Here is a 17,182-nt window from a genome sequence, read left to right on the forward strand (position 1 = left end):
CAGCACCCCCAGATCGTTTTCTGCAGGGCTGATCTCCAGCATCTCTATATACAGTCTGTACGTGCAGCCAGGGTTACCCTTTCACAGGTGCAGAATCCAACACTTGGCTCTTGTTAAACTTCATGTTGTTGGTGATTGACCAGCTCTCTGTTTTGTCTAGATCTCTTTGCAAGCCCTCACCATCCTCGATGGAGTCAACAGCTCCACCCAACTTGATATCATTCATGAACTTGCTCAAAAAATCTTTAAGTCCGTAATCCAAATAATTTATGAAAACACTGAAGAGGGCTCCTAAAATGGAGTTGTGGGGAACCCCACTAGTGACAGGCTGTCATCCTGATGTAACCCCATTTACAAGAACCCTTTGGACCCAACCCACCAGCCAGTCGTTTACCCATCTTATTATTTTTTTTTACCTAACTATATGCTGATCATTTTGTCCAAAAGGATACTGTGAGAGACAGTATTGAAGACTTTAACGAAATCCAGAAAGATTATATCAACTGCCCTTGTCCACTCTGTTTATGAGAATGATGACCAGAATGGAGCCCTGCACAGCTCCCCCATCCAGGTCTGCCAGTGACCTGCTGTTGTGAAAAATGACTGTTAACTTCTGTTGTTTGTTTGTTGTGTTTTTTCTTGATAATTAAACCATGCCTTTTTTGTTCTATGAAGCTTTCTTTAAGACCATTTGAGGATTTCTTGCAAATATTTATGCCCTTACCAAATCATCGCTTTTGTGTTTTTGTGGGCTTTTTTTTTTTTTTAATGTTCTTATCATTTTTTTCTAGTTTAGATGTGACTTCATATTTTTGAAGTGCATCTTTTTCCTTCTAATGAAATTATTTATCCAAAATTTCAACCATTCTTTGTTTATTTGTTACTTAACAGTTATTTTTGATATACAGAAGCTCATGATATGATGACTGTAAACAATCTTTTCTCCAATTTGGAGCCAAGTTTACTCCTGCTTATACATTTTACTTTTTGAAATTAAATAGTACTTTCATGAAATTTTAGACTTCCCATAGTTTTAAAAGGTAACTTCCTAATTCCAATGGGGTTATATAGGAAGTGATCTGTAGCAGCATTTTAACCCATGACTTATGCATTGCTCACAACTATGTCAAGAGTGTCTTGTCTTGTTTCAGGTTTCACCAAAAGCTTCTTCGTGAGTCAGTCATTTGTGGTGTCATTTAGTCTCTGTATCACACCCCAACCTGACATTTATCCAGTCTATGTGGGGGTGATTAAAGTTTCTAATTACTAATTATTTTATTTTATTTTATTTTATTTTATTTTATTTTATTTTATTTTATTTTATTTTATTTTGCAGCCTCTTAGATCTATCTTGGCACCTCAATGACACCATTGTCATCCTGATTAGGCAGTGGCAATTTATTTCTCATACTTACATGGGCCTGGTTTCTTAATCCATAGAGACTGTGTGTAACATTCAATACAGTTAACTATCTGATGCAAAGCTTTCTTTAATAGTACATCCTTCTTTTTCTTGCCTATGTGGTTTCTTTTGTGTTACAGGTTTCCACTGACTGCTTGCCTTCTATCAAGTCTGTGATGTTTGTGTTAGGTCAATATTCTCACTTCAAACTAGGTATCCTACTTCCTTCATCTTATTTTCAAACTTCTAGCATTTTAATAGCAGCATGTATGCATTTGATCTGGTTGCTTATTTTTCTATGCTAGTATTTTTGAGAGTAGAATTAGCTTAACTTGTGTCCTACATGCATTTTACCACCTTAACCTCTTTCTCAAGGATATAAATATTTTATAATTTTACCTCTCTATGATTCATCACCCAAGGCCAGATATTCTTCTGCACTTTTTTTCTTTTCTAATCATCATAATTCAGCTCCCTTCTTTAGTAACCTTTCTATTGTTTAGTGCCAGCAGCTTTACCTGAACCCTGTTTATATACAGACTTTGTTCTAAAAGTTTGTCTGGTTCCTGATGGGTCTACATGTAAACCTTTCATCCCTATGCTATTACCTGAAAGACTGATTCTACTGTCAGCATGAAAAAGCACTGCTGAAACAAGAGCAGAGGTAGATGATGGAGGATATAATCTTTATATTTGAGGAGGCCATCGGATTATCATAACTGACATGTTCTGCAGAATACTAATCTCTGGCTGAAAACAATGTCATATAATGTACCTTGCTAATGCTCCTTCCCCCAGCCACATTTTGGTCACTCAAAGGCCTAGTGGGGAAAATGATTTCTGGCCTCATAAATGTGCTTTGCTGTGTTTGAGGTATCTGTGAGGTATCTGACAATGGCAGATGAATTTGGTAGGTAATCAAACAGTGATTATAGGCTGTACCTGTGGTAGGAAGAATCCATTTCTTTAGATAACTGGCCTGCATCTGTAACTGGCCTCCTTTTGAATTTGAAGAGCACCACTGAAATCAGCATCTCCACCTAGCACAGCTGTATACAAGTAATTTTGCTGCAGAAGAGGTGTTACCACACTGCACTAGCATAACACCACACAGCATAACTGTCTGGTGAGGAAAGGGATATTAAGGGAGATATACAGACTGAGTTTTAAGTTCTCAATCATTTTACCAGATTTCCTAGGAAATAAAAATACTCACCTTCTGTCCCTCCAATTAGTACCATGTTAGGAGGAATATTGCAGTACACAACTAGCCCTTTCTACATTCAGTTATTTAAAGTAAACATATTGCAGAATACATTTACAACTTTTTGTCTGTGCAGGAATCCTGTGTGGCACATAAGTGCTGATGTCAGAAAGTAGCCCAAAAGATAGCCTTGCAAAAAGTATTTTTACTATAGATGGTTGAAGAGGAAAGTAACTAACATATAATCCACAGCAGAATCAGTTTTACTCAATGTATTTAAAGTAGATACAAACCCCTGAGAGTGTCAGCTGTCATCAAAGAACGCTATTTAAAAACAAACAAACAAACAAACAAACAAACAAAAAACTTTAAACCTACAAGTTGGAAGATTTGTCATTAATTATCTGTTTCATGTTGATCATTTAGACTATCCTGTTTGTGGCTTAAGAAGTTGGACAACGCTGCAGTTCAAAACCCTCCTCACTTTTATTTCTGTGGTGATATATCTTTTTTTCCTAATTACAAAAGCTATTAGCAGATTTTTGCAGAGTGTTCAGGTCATATGAAGGAGGCGAGACATCCCCCTCAACAAGCCATTTTCCTTTAAACTTAACTCAGCCTAATTTTTTAAAGGGCATTGGCAGGGGACACTCTCTTTTCCACTACTTTCACAAGCCTCTGTATGACAAGAAGTTTGTGTGTGGGTTGAATATCATGTATATTTGCAGTATTTCTTTTTGCATGCAGCATTTGGCTTTTTTTTACTCATTTATTTTGCTTTTTACCAAGTTACATGAGCATAGCTGTCACGTGATCAGTTTATCCTACCCACAGTAATGAATTTTTAGCAAAAGCATTGTTTTCCTTTTGACTTACCATGCATCCCAATTTTGTTACTGCGGAATATAAAATTGGATTTAACATTGCCGATAGGGTGTGTCGTGGTTTAACCCGGCTGGCAGCTAAACACCACGCAGCCGTTCGCTCACCCTCCCCCCTCCCTCTCTGGGACGGGGGAGAGAAATGGAAAGTGAAGCCCGTGAGTTGAGATAAAGACAGTTTAATAAGACAGGAAAATAATAATAATAATAATAATAATACAATGATGATAATAGTACTACTAATAATAATATGTACAAACAAGTGATGCACAATGCAATTGCTCACCACCCGCTGACCGATGCCCAGCTTAACCCCGAGCAGTCCGGCCCCCTCCCCCCGGCTAGCCACCCCTATATATTGTTTACCATGACGTCAGATGGTATGGAATACCCCTTTGGCTAGTTCGGGTCACCTGTCCTGGGTCTGTCCCCTCCCAGCTCTTACTGCACCCCCAGCCTGCCCGCTGGCAGGACAGAGCAAAAGTCTGAGGTGTCCTTGGCTTGGTATAAGCACTGCTCTGCAACAATTAAAACATCGGGGTGTTATCAGCACTCTTCTCATCCTAAGCCAAAACATAGCATTCCACCAGCTACTAGGAAGAAAATTAATTCTGTTCTAACTGAAACCAGGACAGGGTGAAAGCATGAAGTACGAGAAGCTGCAATATAAGTAACTTGTCTGAAGGAAAAGAAATCGGCTGAGCAGTGAGTTTAACTGATCATCTTTCCCACTCTCTTCCACTGCAGAGATATTTATTCTGGTTTATTTCCTTGCTCAAAAAGGAACACATAATATCTATATCCCAGTGAACGTGCCATTTACACATAAAGAGGCACAGTTACACCCTGTCATAGTATAGGGAAGCCTCAGGGTAGGCTCTGGCAGCCAGGGCTTGTCCCAGCGCCTTACCAGGAGCAGGCAACCAGGGGCACCATGGCAGCCCCATCCCCAGCACTGGGCAGCCCCAGGGGATGAGGATGGGCTAAGGCTGGGCCCACAGGTGGGGGCCATGTCTGGACATGGATATGGGGAGTTGGAGCCTGGCCCTGCTGTTGCCTCACTGTGTCAGGGTGGCCCCAGGGTGATGCAGGGGCCTAGGCCTGGGCCTTGACAAGATGGTGGCAGCCAGGTCTGTAGGTACCCTCCACGCCTGGAACACTCAGACTTCATGGGCTACAATATTGAAAAGTACACAGAGAATGTTTCAAGTCATGTATTTTAAAAGCATTTGATGTCCAATATGTTCCCACTCGCTTTCTCAGATGGCATTTTGTTCATACTGCCATTCTCAAACAGGATTTCCTTTAGGACTGTTTGGTGGTTCAGATAATCACAAACAACAAGTAGGACTTTGGGCATCAGCCTTGATGCTCTAGTGCCAATGAGATTGGCTGGTTCCCAAAGTCAGCAAAATAAATAGATTGGGAGGTGAGACAATTTTAAAAGTTTTCCTCACACCAGAGTAAATACTCCTTTTTTTAACCAAAAAGTGTAAATGGCAGCAGACACGTATTTCAGTTTTCATTTAAGGGCATGTTTTCCTTAGCCCTCTGTTCCTAAATATAGTTTTGTGTTATTTTTTAACTCTGGTGTGATTAAAAAAATACCATACAAGTTCTAAAGTGTCTTTTAAAAAAGTCTTTTGATGATTTTATAGTGACAAAAAGACTGTAGAATTTTAATCTGAAATATGGCTTTTACTGAAAATTGTTTTGGATGGTTTTGATGTTCAGTGAGAGCAAATAAGAGTGTCATGGAGCTATGTATTTATGGTCACGGTATTTAGAAGACATTAGTGTATGCACAGTTCTTACTGCTTCCATCACTGCTGTCCTGGTACACCTTGTAGACACTGAAGGGATTATGCATACAGTAGACTAAGAAATAGGGAGTATTGAACAAATACAACAAGTAAGATCAACTTAAAGAACTTTGAGTATTTTTTTTTCTTCCAGATTTTTACCGATAATTCAAGTAATGCCAAAGAGAGTTATAACTTGACGTATTTCTGGAAAGAATGATGCAGAAGTGTGAGAAATCCTTTGTTCTCTAAAATGGGTACCTACTAGACCTGAAAATTTTATCTCAAATATCTCATATTAGACAAAACATCCCATAGCTTTAAGATTTTAGGGCACTAGCTCATTTCTCCAACTCACTGGTGGCACATCCCGTGACTGTGTAGGAGGCACACTCCATTAGCTGTCAGTTCCCATCTCTCTAAGGTCAGCTGCTTCAGTCGTGGGAACTAGCTGACAGCTGATAAAGGTTGATTTTTTTCTTCCCTGTTAGGCTGTTAGCAGGATTTCAATTAGTGCAATTAAATGTACCTGTTTTCTTGAGGTCCTGTCAGCTCCAAAATAAATAAATTTGTGCTGCATGCAGCAGGTTCATTGTTTCACTGAGCCTAGTGTTTCTTTTCTTTCTGATAAGTGTTTTTGTAAAGCATAGTTGGTGGTCTTTTATTTATTTATTTATTTATTTGTATTTAATTAATCTCTTTTAAGGGTTGTCTTTTAGCATAGCAATTAATTATTTGAAATTTCTGCTTATCCTCCTTTTTAAAGTGTTGTAGTAGGCCTCCATTAGATATTGAATTTTATGCTTCATCTGTCTATTATAAAGTAGATGTTGATTGCAAATTTACCACACAATTTTGGGCAGATCTTGAGGGGTATAGCAAAGGACCATAGTTTCTTTTAGCTAGCTTTCTGCCACCAGATCAGAGGGTATTATAACCTTGATGTGTAAAAGTGTATGCTAGTTTTCCTTTGATCAGTCCTTTGAGAATAGAAACTCCTGATTACTGTGGTATTGTAATGCCCATGATACTCTTAATCAAAGAAGGAACATTCAAGTATTGTCTCCTTACCTGTTAGGAATTGAATAGCTGAGACTGGCTTCTTGTCCTGACTTATGTCTTCAGACTGAAATATTTGCAGAAACTTTATGTTTGGATGAGAGAACACCCCAAATCCATGGTAGCTTGAATTTGTTGTGGGCAGAGGAACATGTAAAAAGAAAAGCCAACATGTATCTTTTGACAAGTAAGATCCCATGGCCATGGCAGTGCATGGTTGGCCATGGCCATGGCCAACAGGGCAGTGCCTGCTGACGGCTGCCCAACTACGCCCTCTGTTCCTGCTCCAAAACTTCTCTGGCAGTGACCACCATGGCTCCCCGAAAAGCTGGGGACCAGGCTGCTTTAGCCAGTTGCCATGTCAACCATGCTCCCTCTGCATGCAGAAAGCCTGGCACTGGTTGGTATGGCAACCCTCCTCGGAGCACGGAGAGATGCTCAGCGGGGGGCAGGCTCTTTGGAGAAGGCACCCTGGTTGCGGTGGAGATGAAAACTCTCGTGCCAAAGAGTATGAGAAGAGGGCAGGAAAGACACAGGCTATCATATGTTCATTTGGAAAAGTTTATTTTGCGGTATCAAATGGGTTCTTAGAGGCTAAATATCTCCTTATGCCTATTTATAACTCCATGTGTTTCAGTAGAAGAGGGAAAAAAATCATGGTAATTTACTACAAAGGATATCAAGACAACATGGATACATGGATACACTGCAATTAGTGTAATTAAGATACTTGAGAATTACATTTTCTTAACAGAATAATATTTTACCACTTGACAGAGAAAACATGGTGTGTTTTCAACCTGTCATTTTGAAGGTGTCAGAGAGAAGCCTGAATGAACATTTTGTAGGTGAGACGAATCTTTAATATAACAGCAGGTAGACCAAGAAGTGTTGGAGAATGATGTTTTGTTGAGGCAAAGTACATGTGTGCTTGTGTCTGTGTGTGTGCATACATCTCCTTCACTCAGGCTGCTTGTGAACTTTCTAACACCAGTTTCAATGCAAGGTTCTGAACAGGCAGTTTTCTTGTGAAAGACTTTGCAGAATAATGGGCTTTGGTGACCTTTTTCCATTCACTGCCAACTAACAAAGTAATATATAGTTTAGATGCATTGGGAAAAATCACACTGTCAACCAGTAAAATATAATGGATGTTTTTCTATAATGTGAAAGTTATTGAGCATTTTAGAACATTTTGAATTTTGAGAAAAAATGTTTAAGTAATTATCTCAGGCACTTGAATGTATTGCTGGTAAATTCTAACTTCTTAAAGTTAGCCTTTCTGAATATATCTTTATTAAATTAATTTTTAAATTAACTGTAACTATGAATTAATGTGTTCATGAATCTATTTCTCAGGTCTTTTCTGTGTATAGTATGGGAACAGATTTACAGCTGTGTTGTCATGCATAAGATTAATGAGTTTGGCTTTGCAACTCACTTTGGGCTTATTGGGAAGGATGCAACTCAATCACCGATGGTTCAAGAATAGCTCTTCATACTACAACAGGCAATTTTTGAAATTATATGAAAGGGAAAGAAAGGGACCTTTTAATTATATAGAGACTAAGGCATGGATTATCATACATCTGTTTATCCACTGAATAAGTATTTACTTTATTAGGTCAGAAAAAATAAATAATCCAAAAGCTGATGCTAATAGTTGCATGTCTGTTGGTCAAGAAAACAACAATGTAAATTTATGTCCAAATGAAAAGCTAAGACAGTAATCTGGACTTCAAGTAGATATAAGGCTGTCCTTCCAAACAATGGAACAGTTCTTTTTTTGCACAACATTTTCCAGTATTTCCAGTAATTTTCAATGTATTTGTTTTACGTGAATAATTTATTTTGATTAACTGCCATATTAATAGTATTCCATCATAATTATTAATTGTAGTGTTCTATTGTGCAGTCACTTTGAAGAACCACATTTTTATAGCTAATAGATAACTTTAACATCCTCAATATATAGCAAATTAAGAATGTAAGCAGTGAGAGTCAATTTTAGAGTATAATTGCTGTTTTTAATTTAATTTTGATGAACAAAGTATATATTTAAAATAATTCTTTCATTTTTATTGAATAGGAGAGAGAAAAGATAGAGATAGCTAACCCTGTAATAGAAAACAAATTCGTTTGTGCTTAATATTGCATTGCATTAGTATTTATAATTCATTAGTCCTATAGTTTGTGCATAAGGTACTGTTCAGTAGTGTAATACAATGCATTCTGCCTGTCTGAACTGACTTCATAGTTAAATTTTAGTTTCACTTCCTGCATGGTATGTTCAATCAGTGAAGAGACGAATAACATGTAGGAAACACTTAAAAATGTATTTGAACACAGTTAGCATGTATAATATTCGTGAGTGTATAATTCTTGCTTAAGATGTTTTGAAAGCACAGATAATACACACAAAAAAGGACAGATATATTATGAACTAATTAAGTTTCACTATAAACCTCTTTACCGTTGTATCTAAATTCTTTCTCAAGTATTATCTGCTACTTGAGTGGTTTGTTTGTTTGTTTCAAATATGATTTATGGAGGTCTTTGCAGCTGATGAAATTGTTCACTGCTCTGTGCAACAGTTAGAATTTCCTAAAGCTGGCAGATCTGTGTCCTCTTTGACAGATAACAGCACCTAATGCTGAAGCTGCAGTGGGATTAATCTCTTCTGGCTTTAGACACCTACCCTCTTGACCGCTATATCAGAGATAGTCACCATAAGCTACCCTGGAGGAATGTGGCCCTAAATAAACTTTTCAGGCTACTTACCTAGGGGCAAAAATTCATTTTCTCATTTTACCTAAAAGATACCTAGTGCGTTTTTTTGAATCCACACTGAAACCATTTTAGCATTTTCCTCTGGAGTGCGGAAAAGGAGAAATAATTTTCCTTTATAGGTACAAAGCCTAGCAAATTAGCTACTCGAAGAATAAATGCTGACATCTTCATAGGTTTTAATAAACATAGTTTCCAGGACTAACTTTGGTAGAACTACCCAAAAGAACTGACCTTCCCCATTCATTCTATTGTTCCTTGCATTACCAAGCAGCTTCTGTGCCATTCTTATATGCTTGATGCCCCTTCCCCTTCCCCTTCCCCTTCCCCTCCCCTCCCCTCCCCAAAGTGTGATGGTAAATAGCCATGGTTTGTATTCATTCTTTCTATCCTATCATCTTCAGAGCAGGTCAGTTGGCAAAAGACCACAAATGTACAGTGATCCGTCAAAGTGTATGGAGGCACACAGCCTTTCTTGGGTAGTCTGTGTCTGTTGTTTTGAAGTCCAGAGAGTAGGATGAGGCAGACATAGGATAGTAGACTGGCATTGCAGAAGATACTTCTTAAGCATTTTCCTTAGTAGATAGCTAGTGAAGAACTGCTATTGAACAGATATTTTGCATGTGATATTGTATGATTTTTAAACAACTAGTTGAAGTATCGTTACTATCAATGCATGAAAATGTAGTCGTGTACATTAGCAGATGCATAGATAGCTGCTTTTAAGTTGAGATGAAATAAGAAGTGAAGGTTAATTGAGGAAGTGCTAATAAAATGTGTACCTCAGAGGCAGTATTCTGTTTTTCTTTCAGCCAAGATGCTGGAAGTTCTTGCAGTTTGCTGGATGTTGCTGGTTTTGTGTGCAGTTTGTAAACTCCTTTCTCTGTTGTTCCCTACCCCAGTAATTTTAGTTAAATAAACAGATAAAATGACAGAATATTACTGCTAGTATTGTTACACATATTTTACATAGCTAGTTAATTACTCCATTCATTAGCTGTTAGCATGTATTTTATTTCAAGCCCAAGGAAAAAGGAACTCACCTAAAATTCTGGGATGTTCAAACGTACTGCTTCTGTTATATTTTAGTGCTATCTGGTTCTGCTTCTTTCAATACTATACATTGCCACCCCATTTCTTTATTTCTGCCTGGCATTGTTTTGTCTGTATATTGTGCATTTATACTTAGTGAGCTTTGGTTGGTGTACTGCACATGTGTCTACAGCTTTTAGAATCCCCAGTTTCTCGACATTGATGTGCAAAGCATTATAAAAGCCAAGCACACAGCAAATTTTAAAATGTTAATAGAAACAGGCTTTAATTAAGCCGTAACAGAACTGGTGGAGGATGTTCACCCTAACGCATCAGTGTCAGAAAGCCGTTTGCACGGAACAGGAGGAGAGATGCGCTTCTCCCGATGGGAGCGAGGCAGGCGCGCATGTACCTCCCTCACTGATGAACAGTGACGAGGAGTCCCACCGAAGGAAGCTTCTGAGAGAAACACTGGAGCATGTTTTCCTGAGCAGTCATGTCAGATTTGAGTTTCAAAAGACGAGTTTCCATTCAGGCAGTTCCACACAGGCTCCTTTCTCCCATCGCTGGGTCCTCTTGTTTTCAAAGGTCTCTTATTAGTTTCCTAAAACGGGAACAGCTTGCCCTTGATAACTGTAATGATTTATTTGGTAAGCAATTAAAATTGATTTCTTAAAGCTATAGCAGCTACCTCATTAGATAGAATGAATCACTGAATAAAAAATGAAAATTCTCTAAGTATGAAAGGCTATCTAGAGTTAAATTTGATTTCAGTGAGAGGCTTTTGGGGTTGAAGGAAGCAGAGCAAGATCAGTGCCTGAAATTGGGTTGTCTCCACATGAGACCCATTACAAGAATGGACCATTCCCAACAGTTGTACTTAGAAACCCTGAACATCCTTTTCCCAAACAAGAAGCAAGCCTGAGGGCTTTTGTATCTCCAGCTTGTAGAACCAGATGCAAATGCAGGTATCCTGTGGCTTGCACACCTGCTGCTAAATATTTAAATGTGTTTGGAGATCACATAAATTTCTCAGTGTTTTGTGAAGAGTTTCATGAATAGTTTTATTGTTTAAAGCATTTCTGTAATTTGAAAATCAGAGTTTTAATGGCCTGTACTTAGTCTCTTTTTTTTTTTTTAAATGTTAAATACAGCAATATTATTAGACCTGAAAGCAATGGTTTATTTGACTTTAAACATTTATTTCCATATACAATAAAGTATTATTTTTCAGCTGCTTTCTTCTTTTATTTCCTGCATAAAAATAGGCTTCCTAAAAATTGAAGTGTTCTTCCACAATTTGAAAGTTATGAGAAAGAAAACATAAAGGTTTTTCTTTTCAAAAAAAGAAATTTTGCTATTTCATGTGATTTTCTTTTCAGTTTTGCTGGCACTTAACTTTGAAATGTTCCCATACAGTTTTATATATTTGTATAATAGCATGAAGCTAACAAATGAGGCATATTATCTAAGGCTTCTAGAATGTTTCAATGCAGTGTTATTATGACATGACCGAGGCAAGTTAACAAATTCCATAATGAAAGGAAGATTTTCAAAACATATCTTTTAGGTGTCTATATTCATATTTAGGATCTCAAGTTAACAATCACAGTTTTTCACAGCTGCTATAGATCTTTACCGGCAAAATTATGAAAACGAAATATTGACATTAGTATGTGTTATATGTTGCCTGTTGATGAGAAAATCTTTGTTACTGCAAGATGCGTTCTCATGCAGACACATATATAAATTACGTTTTAGCAGCTTATTTTTCAGGTATGATTTAGAACATTGCTTTAAAACACTTTCCATATTTTTCATTTCCTCCATCAGTTTTGAAAGTATTTACAGTATTTACCTATGCTGTTGTTTATTATTCCACAGACATCATAATTTCAGGTAATTTTCAGAAGGATTACATGAAAGAAAAGGAGGACAAAAGATACCAATAATAGTTGTATTTCTTAAGATTTTTTTTTTTTTTTTAATTACTAACAGCAAATTAGGCTAATGACAGGAAAAAAAAAAAAACAAAAACATTTTTCTAGTTATGGCAAGTATGATTGACTGTTGTACTTCTATTTTTTCTCACCAGGATTACACTTTGACTATGTATTTTCAACAGTACTGGAGAGACAAGAGACTGGCATATGCTGGCATACCTCTCAACCTCACACTTGATAATCGAGTGGCAGATCAACTCTGGGTGCCTGACACTTACTTCTTAAATGACAAGAAATCATTTGTGCATGGCGTTACTGTGAAGAATCGAATGATTCGCCTTCATCCAGATGGAACGGTGCTTTATGGCCTCAGGTCTGTACTTTCATGATGAAGATTTCATAGCTATTGTTATGTATTGTTGATATTTGTTTCCTGGTACAAGGTTATTACAAACAGTGTGCAGCATATTATGTAACCTTCCCTACAACTCTGAAAGATGCCCATAGAAAATAAATGACACAGTCAATGTTTCTTAATTTTGCCAGAAGCATCTTCAGTCAGGTTTTATCTGTTTATGTAGAGTCACCATATCTGGAAAGCCCAGTGGCTATAGGAAGCGGAAAGGCAAGCATTAATTGTAAACCTGAAAATTTTGTTCCAAATACAGGCAGTAAGATTGAACATGGGCACATATGTTGCCTCTTGACATGACCTCAGTCTATAAAGAAAAAGAAAACCACAAACAGTCCTGGTTACATGGAGTCAGCCACTGTTAGGACCATGAGTCTGTGTACATTCAGTGATTTTTTCAAACAGGGATCAACACTTCAATGTTTTACATTTCAAACAAAGCTACAAAGTGGCCTTGCGCTGACCTGTGCTATACCTGTTTTAGGCTTGGCCTGTGTTTTCTTTGTTTTTGATCATAGCTTTTACGGTTAGTAATGCAGAAAAATACCTCCGTTAAGACATATAATTACACAAGCAAAAACTTACTGAAAGGCTTGGTAGTATCAAAAAGTTCCTTTATTTGGACAGGTTATTCTGTATGGTACAGTGATTTAAACTATCCCAGCAAAACAAGTCTTTGCCAATTTAAACTTTGTTTCCATCATAGGAAGTTTCTTGTGTTTTTAATTACAGGATAGAATCCCTAGTTTAAAAATGAATGAGATCTGAAATGTGGTACATATGGATTAGATTTATAATATTATTTTACCTGCTTTTGTTTTTTATCAGCAGGTGAACTTTTAATCTGAGATGAGTCTTGGTCCATTACCTTTTTAACTCCTGTTAGATATCATGTATGGGCTATAGCTGGGTGAATCTTTTTACACAAAATAAAAACGGACTCAGCCTATTAAGAAGTTTCAAGTAAACAGGATGTTCAAAAAACATTCAGAATTAATTTAAGCAAAAGCAGGCTTTCATGTTGCATAATTTGTACCCAATATTGAACACTGCAGGTTTAGGATTCTTTCCACAAGTAGTTAAATATAAAAAAACAATGTAAGATGATGTTGTTTCCTGTACTCTAAAGAACCATCCCCAACAGCAATGTAATAGAAAAGTGATGGAGATTAGAACTCTTGTGATCATAATAATGAATAAAAATCTCTCTGCCACACTCTAAAAATATTTGGAGTCATTCAGGTGAGGATTATCTGTCATAAAATACCATATTTGAATAAGTTATCTTCCTCTTCTGTAGAATGAAAATGTCCACAAGCAGATTGCATTTCACTTGATAGTATTCACTTGGCAGGAATTTCACCTGTAGCTCATGTATATCAGCCTTCTTTCCATTCCCTTTCCTCTGAAAACGTTCGATATTCATGGTCAGATTTTGCTGTGTGTGAAATAGCTAAGTTACTTAATGAAAATTACTGTCCGAAATTAAATTTTGGCAAAATATAAGGCACTGTGATTAGAGGGAAGAAAATGTCTAATCTTTAGCTCTTTTGATCTAAGGACTTGAGCTTAGTGTTGCTCTGCCACTGGCCTAACTTCTTGTATTGTGGTTTGGGAGCATCCTGGTGGCCTCGGTCTCAAGCTGCTGTCTGGAGACAATGATTCATCCTGTGGGCTGAGACCAGAACTTGGAATTTTATGTGCCACAAAATGCAAGGTTGTTGAGAATAATAGGGGAAATTTGGAGTGTTGCAACCGATTATAGGATATCTATGGAGCAAAGCAGTTTCTCAAAAATATATAACAAAACTGATCCACAGGCCACACTGGCTCTGTGTTTTCTTCTGAACAATTAATTTATCTTGCTTCTGAAGTACTTGACCTTCAGTTATCCAACTTTCATCTCTGTTCAGAGAAAGCAATTTGCTAATGCAGTAGAGTCCATGAAGATGGGGGAATGGAACTGTAGCTTTTGGAAGTTCAACTCATTTCTGGGGAACTTTTTTTCTCTGGGTATCATACTAACTTTGTCCCACCTTGTTCAGAACAATATGCAAACATAAGATTATACAACAGTTTCTTCCATAATAGACCAAAACAGAAATAAAGCACTATAGACTGACTGGAGATCAAAAGAAGTCTTTCCAACTGCTTGTATACTTGCCGTATATAGACTTCTTGTTTTCAGGCAGTGCAATGTTAAATGTTACAAATAGAGTGGAGGAATGTATTTATTTCATCTGGAAGGACTCAAGTAGTTATCACCCATGTGATATGCGCATGGTTGATGTTTGCAAGGTAAAAAGGTTAATTGTGATTGGTCAGACAATGCAAATAGATTTACTTATGTTCTTTTTTTGGATGAATGTATTTCCAAGTCAAGATGAAAAGAAGATCAAATTAGCCATCAGGACTGTAACCCAGTCCCATAAAAAGTATTTATATTGCCTAGACTGATTTATATTGTAAATTTTGGGGGTACAGAGGACATTCTTCTGTCAGTAGAACGTTCTTCTCCCAGTGTAGTGTGGATGGGGTCAGTATAATTGAAGGTGATCAGTCCAGTAATAAAGCAGCAGGGAAAGAGAGAAACTATATCCAGAGGACAGATAACTGGAATAGGGAACTCTAATCAATTTAAAATATTTCTTTTATTTATCGCTTTTATGCAAAATGTACATGTATCTGTGCACAATTTTATCTTTCTCTGTCTTGTAATTGTTTCTCTGTCACTGCTGTGATGATGACTTCTTGAAACCTCATTGTCCCACTGTGTCAGGCAACATCCCATCCCATAAAAAATAAAACTGTTCTTCTTGGTAGCATGCACAAGCTTGAGCAATTAACATTTGCTTTTGGTGAACATTTGTGCAATTTAAATTTGGTTGCTTAAAAGTTCATTCAGGAGGGACCTCTGAGCACTCAACTTACTTTGCATAAATGTGGTAAATCTCTTTCTGTCTATATCTAGCTGTATCTTTTTTGTTTGTTTGTTTGTTTGTTTGTATGGTTTTTACTGGATATTTATGACATGAAAAACTTACATTTTTCTGTAGCATGTAAAGGTACTTGAGCAAGAATGTGCAGTTTCTTGTATAGGCCCAGAGCATCTCCCAGCAGGAAGCTGGAGATGGGTTGACCTGAAATATTCTCCTGTTATACAATACTTGTACCTGAAAGCTTGTGGGACTTATATAAAGGTGTTCAGAGAGTGCCTAGAGTGTGCATCAGTGACAGATCATGCTATAGGTGTGTCTGGGACAAAGATCCAGAGTGTGCCTTTCCTCCTGTCTACTGGTAGGAACACAAATGAGAAAAATATGCTGAGTAACAGATCCTTGAGCTTTTTCCTCTCCTGACCCATCCATTGCCATTGTTCTCATACACAACTGTCTCCCCCTGTGCAAATAAATTAGAATATTTTCTTGCAGAAGTGCCTTCGACAGTCATAGAACTTCTGTTGTCCTATAAGATAGTTGTAATGGGTATTACAACTGCCTTACCTTGGATTTTATGTGAAGTTAATTCACTTAAATAAACCGTTTGCTAAGGATAAGCATTCTTTCCTTCATTTTCTTGGAGAATCAGTTAAGGCATACATAATGAAAACAGGTGTTTTTTTTTTTGTTGTTGTTTTTTAGCATGTAAGAGTTGAGGAAAAGCACCTACTTCTCTTCCCTTGAAACTCTGCCCTTGAATTTTAAACTAGTATACCAAATTCATATAAAAATGCATAGTATAAAAATGCAGGTTCATCAGTAATGAAATGGTTTGCAAATTCATCATTAGTGTCCTAGATTGCCTGCACTGGAAATAAAAAATACAAATAAAAAGCAAAAATATATCGTTGCGGGAAAGTTTAGAATTCAATATGGTATTTCATTACAAAATCCCTTTTAATTTACTTTTGAAAACTAGAGAAATAAACTCAACTTTAAAACAAATCATTTTGCTGGACTTGCAACAGTTTTTCAACGTTTCATTTTCTTTCCTCCATCTGCCACAGAACAGTAATTCACACAGCTCTAATAATTCTGACATCTGTAGCAGACTTTTATCACTTCGTATTTTCTAATATAAAGTCATATTCTTTAATTTCAGCAAAGGTTTTTGTAATATTTGCATATGCAGATAGGTCAAGTCACAAAGGGACTTCTTGTGTAAGTGTAAGTCACAGTGAGTTCTGTTGAAGTCAGTGTAGTTGCTGCTCAGTGTAAAAGTATGGACCAGATTCTCAATTACAAAAAAAAAAAAAAGAGCCAGGATTACTGGCTTTATAGTAATTCTATATCATGTTTGTGTTTCAGAATCACAACCACTGCAGCTTGTATGATGGACTTGAGAAGATACCCACTAGATGAACAGAACTGTACTCTGGAAATTGAAAGCTGTATGTATATGAGAAGATGAATGTAATACCTAGTTCAGATGCGGGGTGGTTTTCCTTTTGTACAACTGTAGAATATTTACACTGGAGACTGTAACCACTATATGAATCACATAATTATCATCCATTAGATTTTTTGTTTGCTTATTTGACCTTCTTTAATACATAAAGTGTTATCCATTTCTACATGGATATATCTCTCCTAGGAAAACAGTTTTAGGACAGAATGAAGCTGTTATTCATTCTAGCCTGAGTTAGCAGGGGCAGTGACTG

The 17,182-nt window shown here is 37.0% G+C and overlaps 1 protein-coding gene across 2 annotated transcripts in view; it reads left to right on the plus strand.

Annotated features, from left to right (window-relative positions):
* The window catches only part of GABRB3 (gamma-aminobutyric acid type A receptor subunit beta3), a 114,478-nt gene that overhangs the window by 71,388 nt on the left and 25,908 nt on the right, over nt 1-17,182 (plus strand). For both annotated transcript variants that reach the window (XM_032185492.1, XM_032185484.1), the window contains exons 4-5: nt 12,263-12,483; nt 16,830-16,912. In XM_032185492.1, coding sequence (XP_032041383.1) covers nt 12,263-12,483; nt 16,830-16,912 — 304 coding nt within the window. The remainder of the gene's footprint in view (nt 1-12,262; nt 12,484-16,829; nt 16,913-17,182) is intronic.

The sequence above is a fragment of the Aythya fuligula genome, chromosome 1, assembly GCF_009819795.1.
Source record: "Aythya fuligula isolate bAytFul2 chromosome 1, bAytFul2.pri, whole genome shotgun sequence".
NCBI classification, from domain to species: domain Eukaryota; kingdom Metazoa; phylum Chordata; class Aves; order Anseriformes; family Anatidae; genus Aythya; species Aythya fuligula.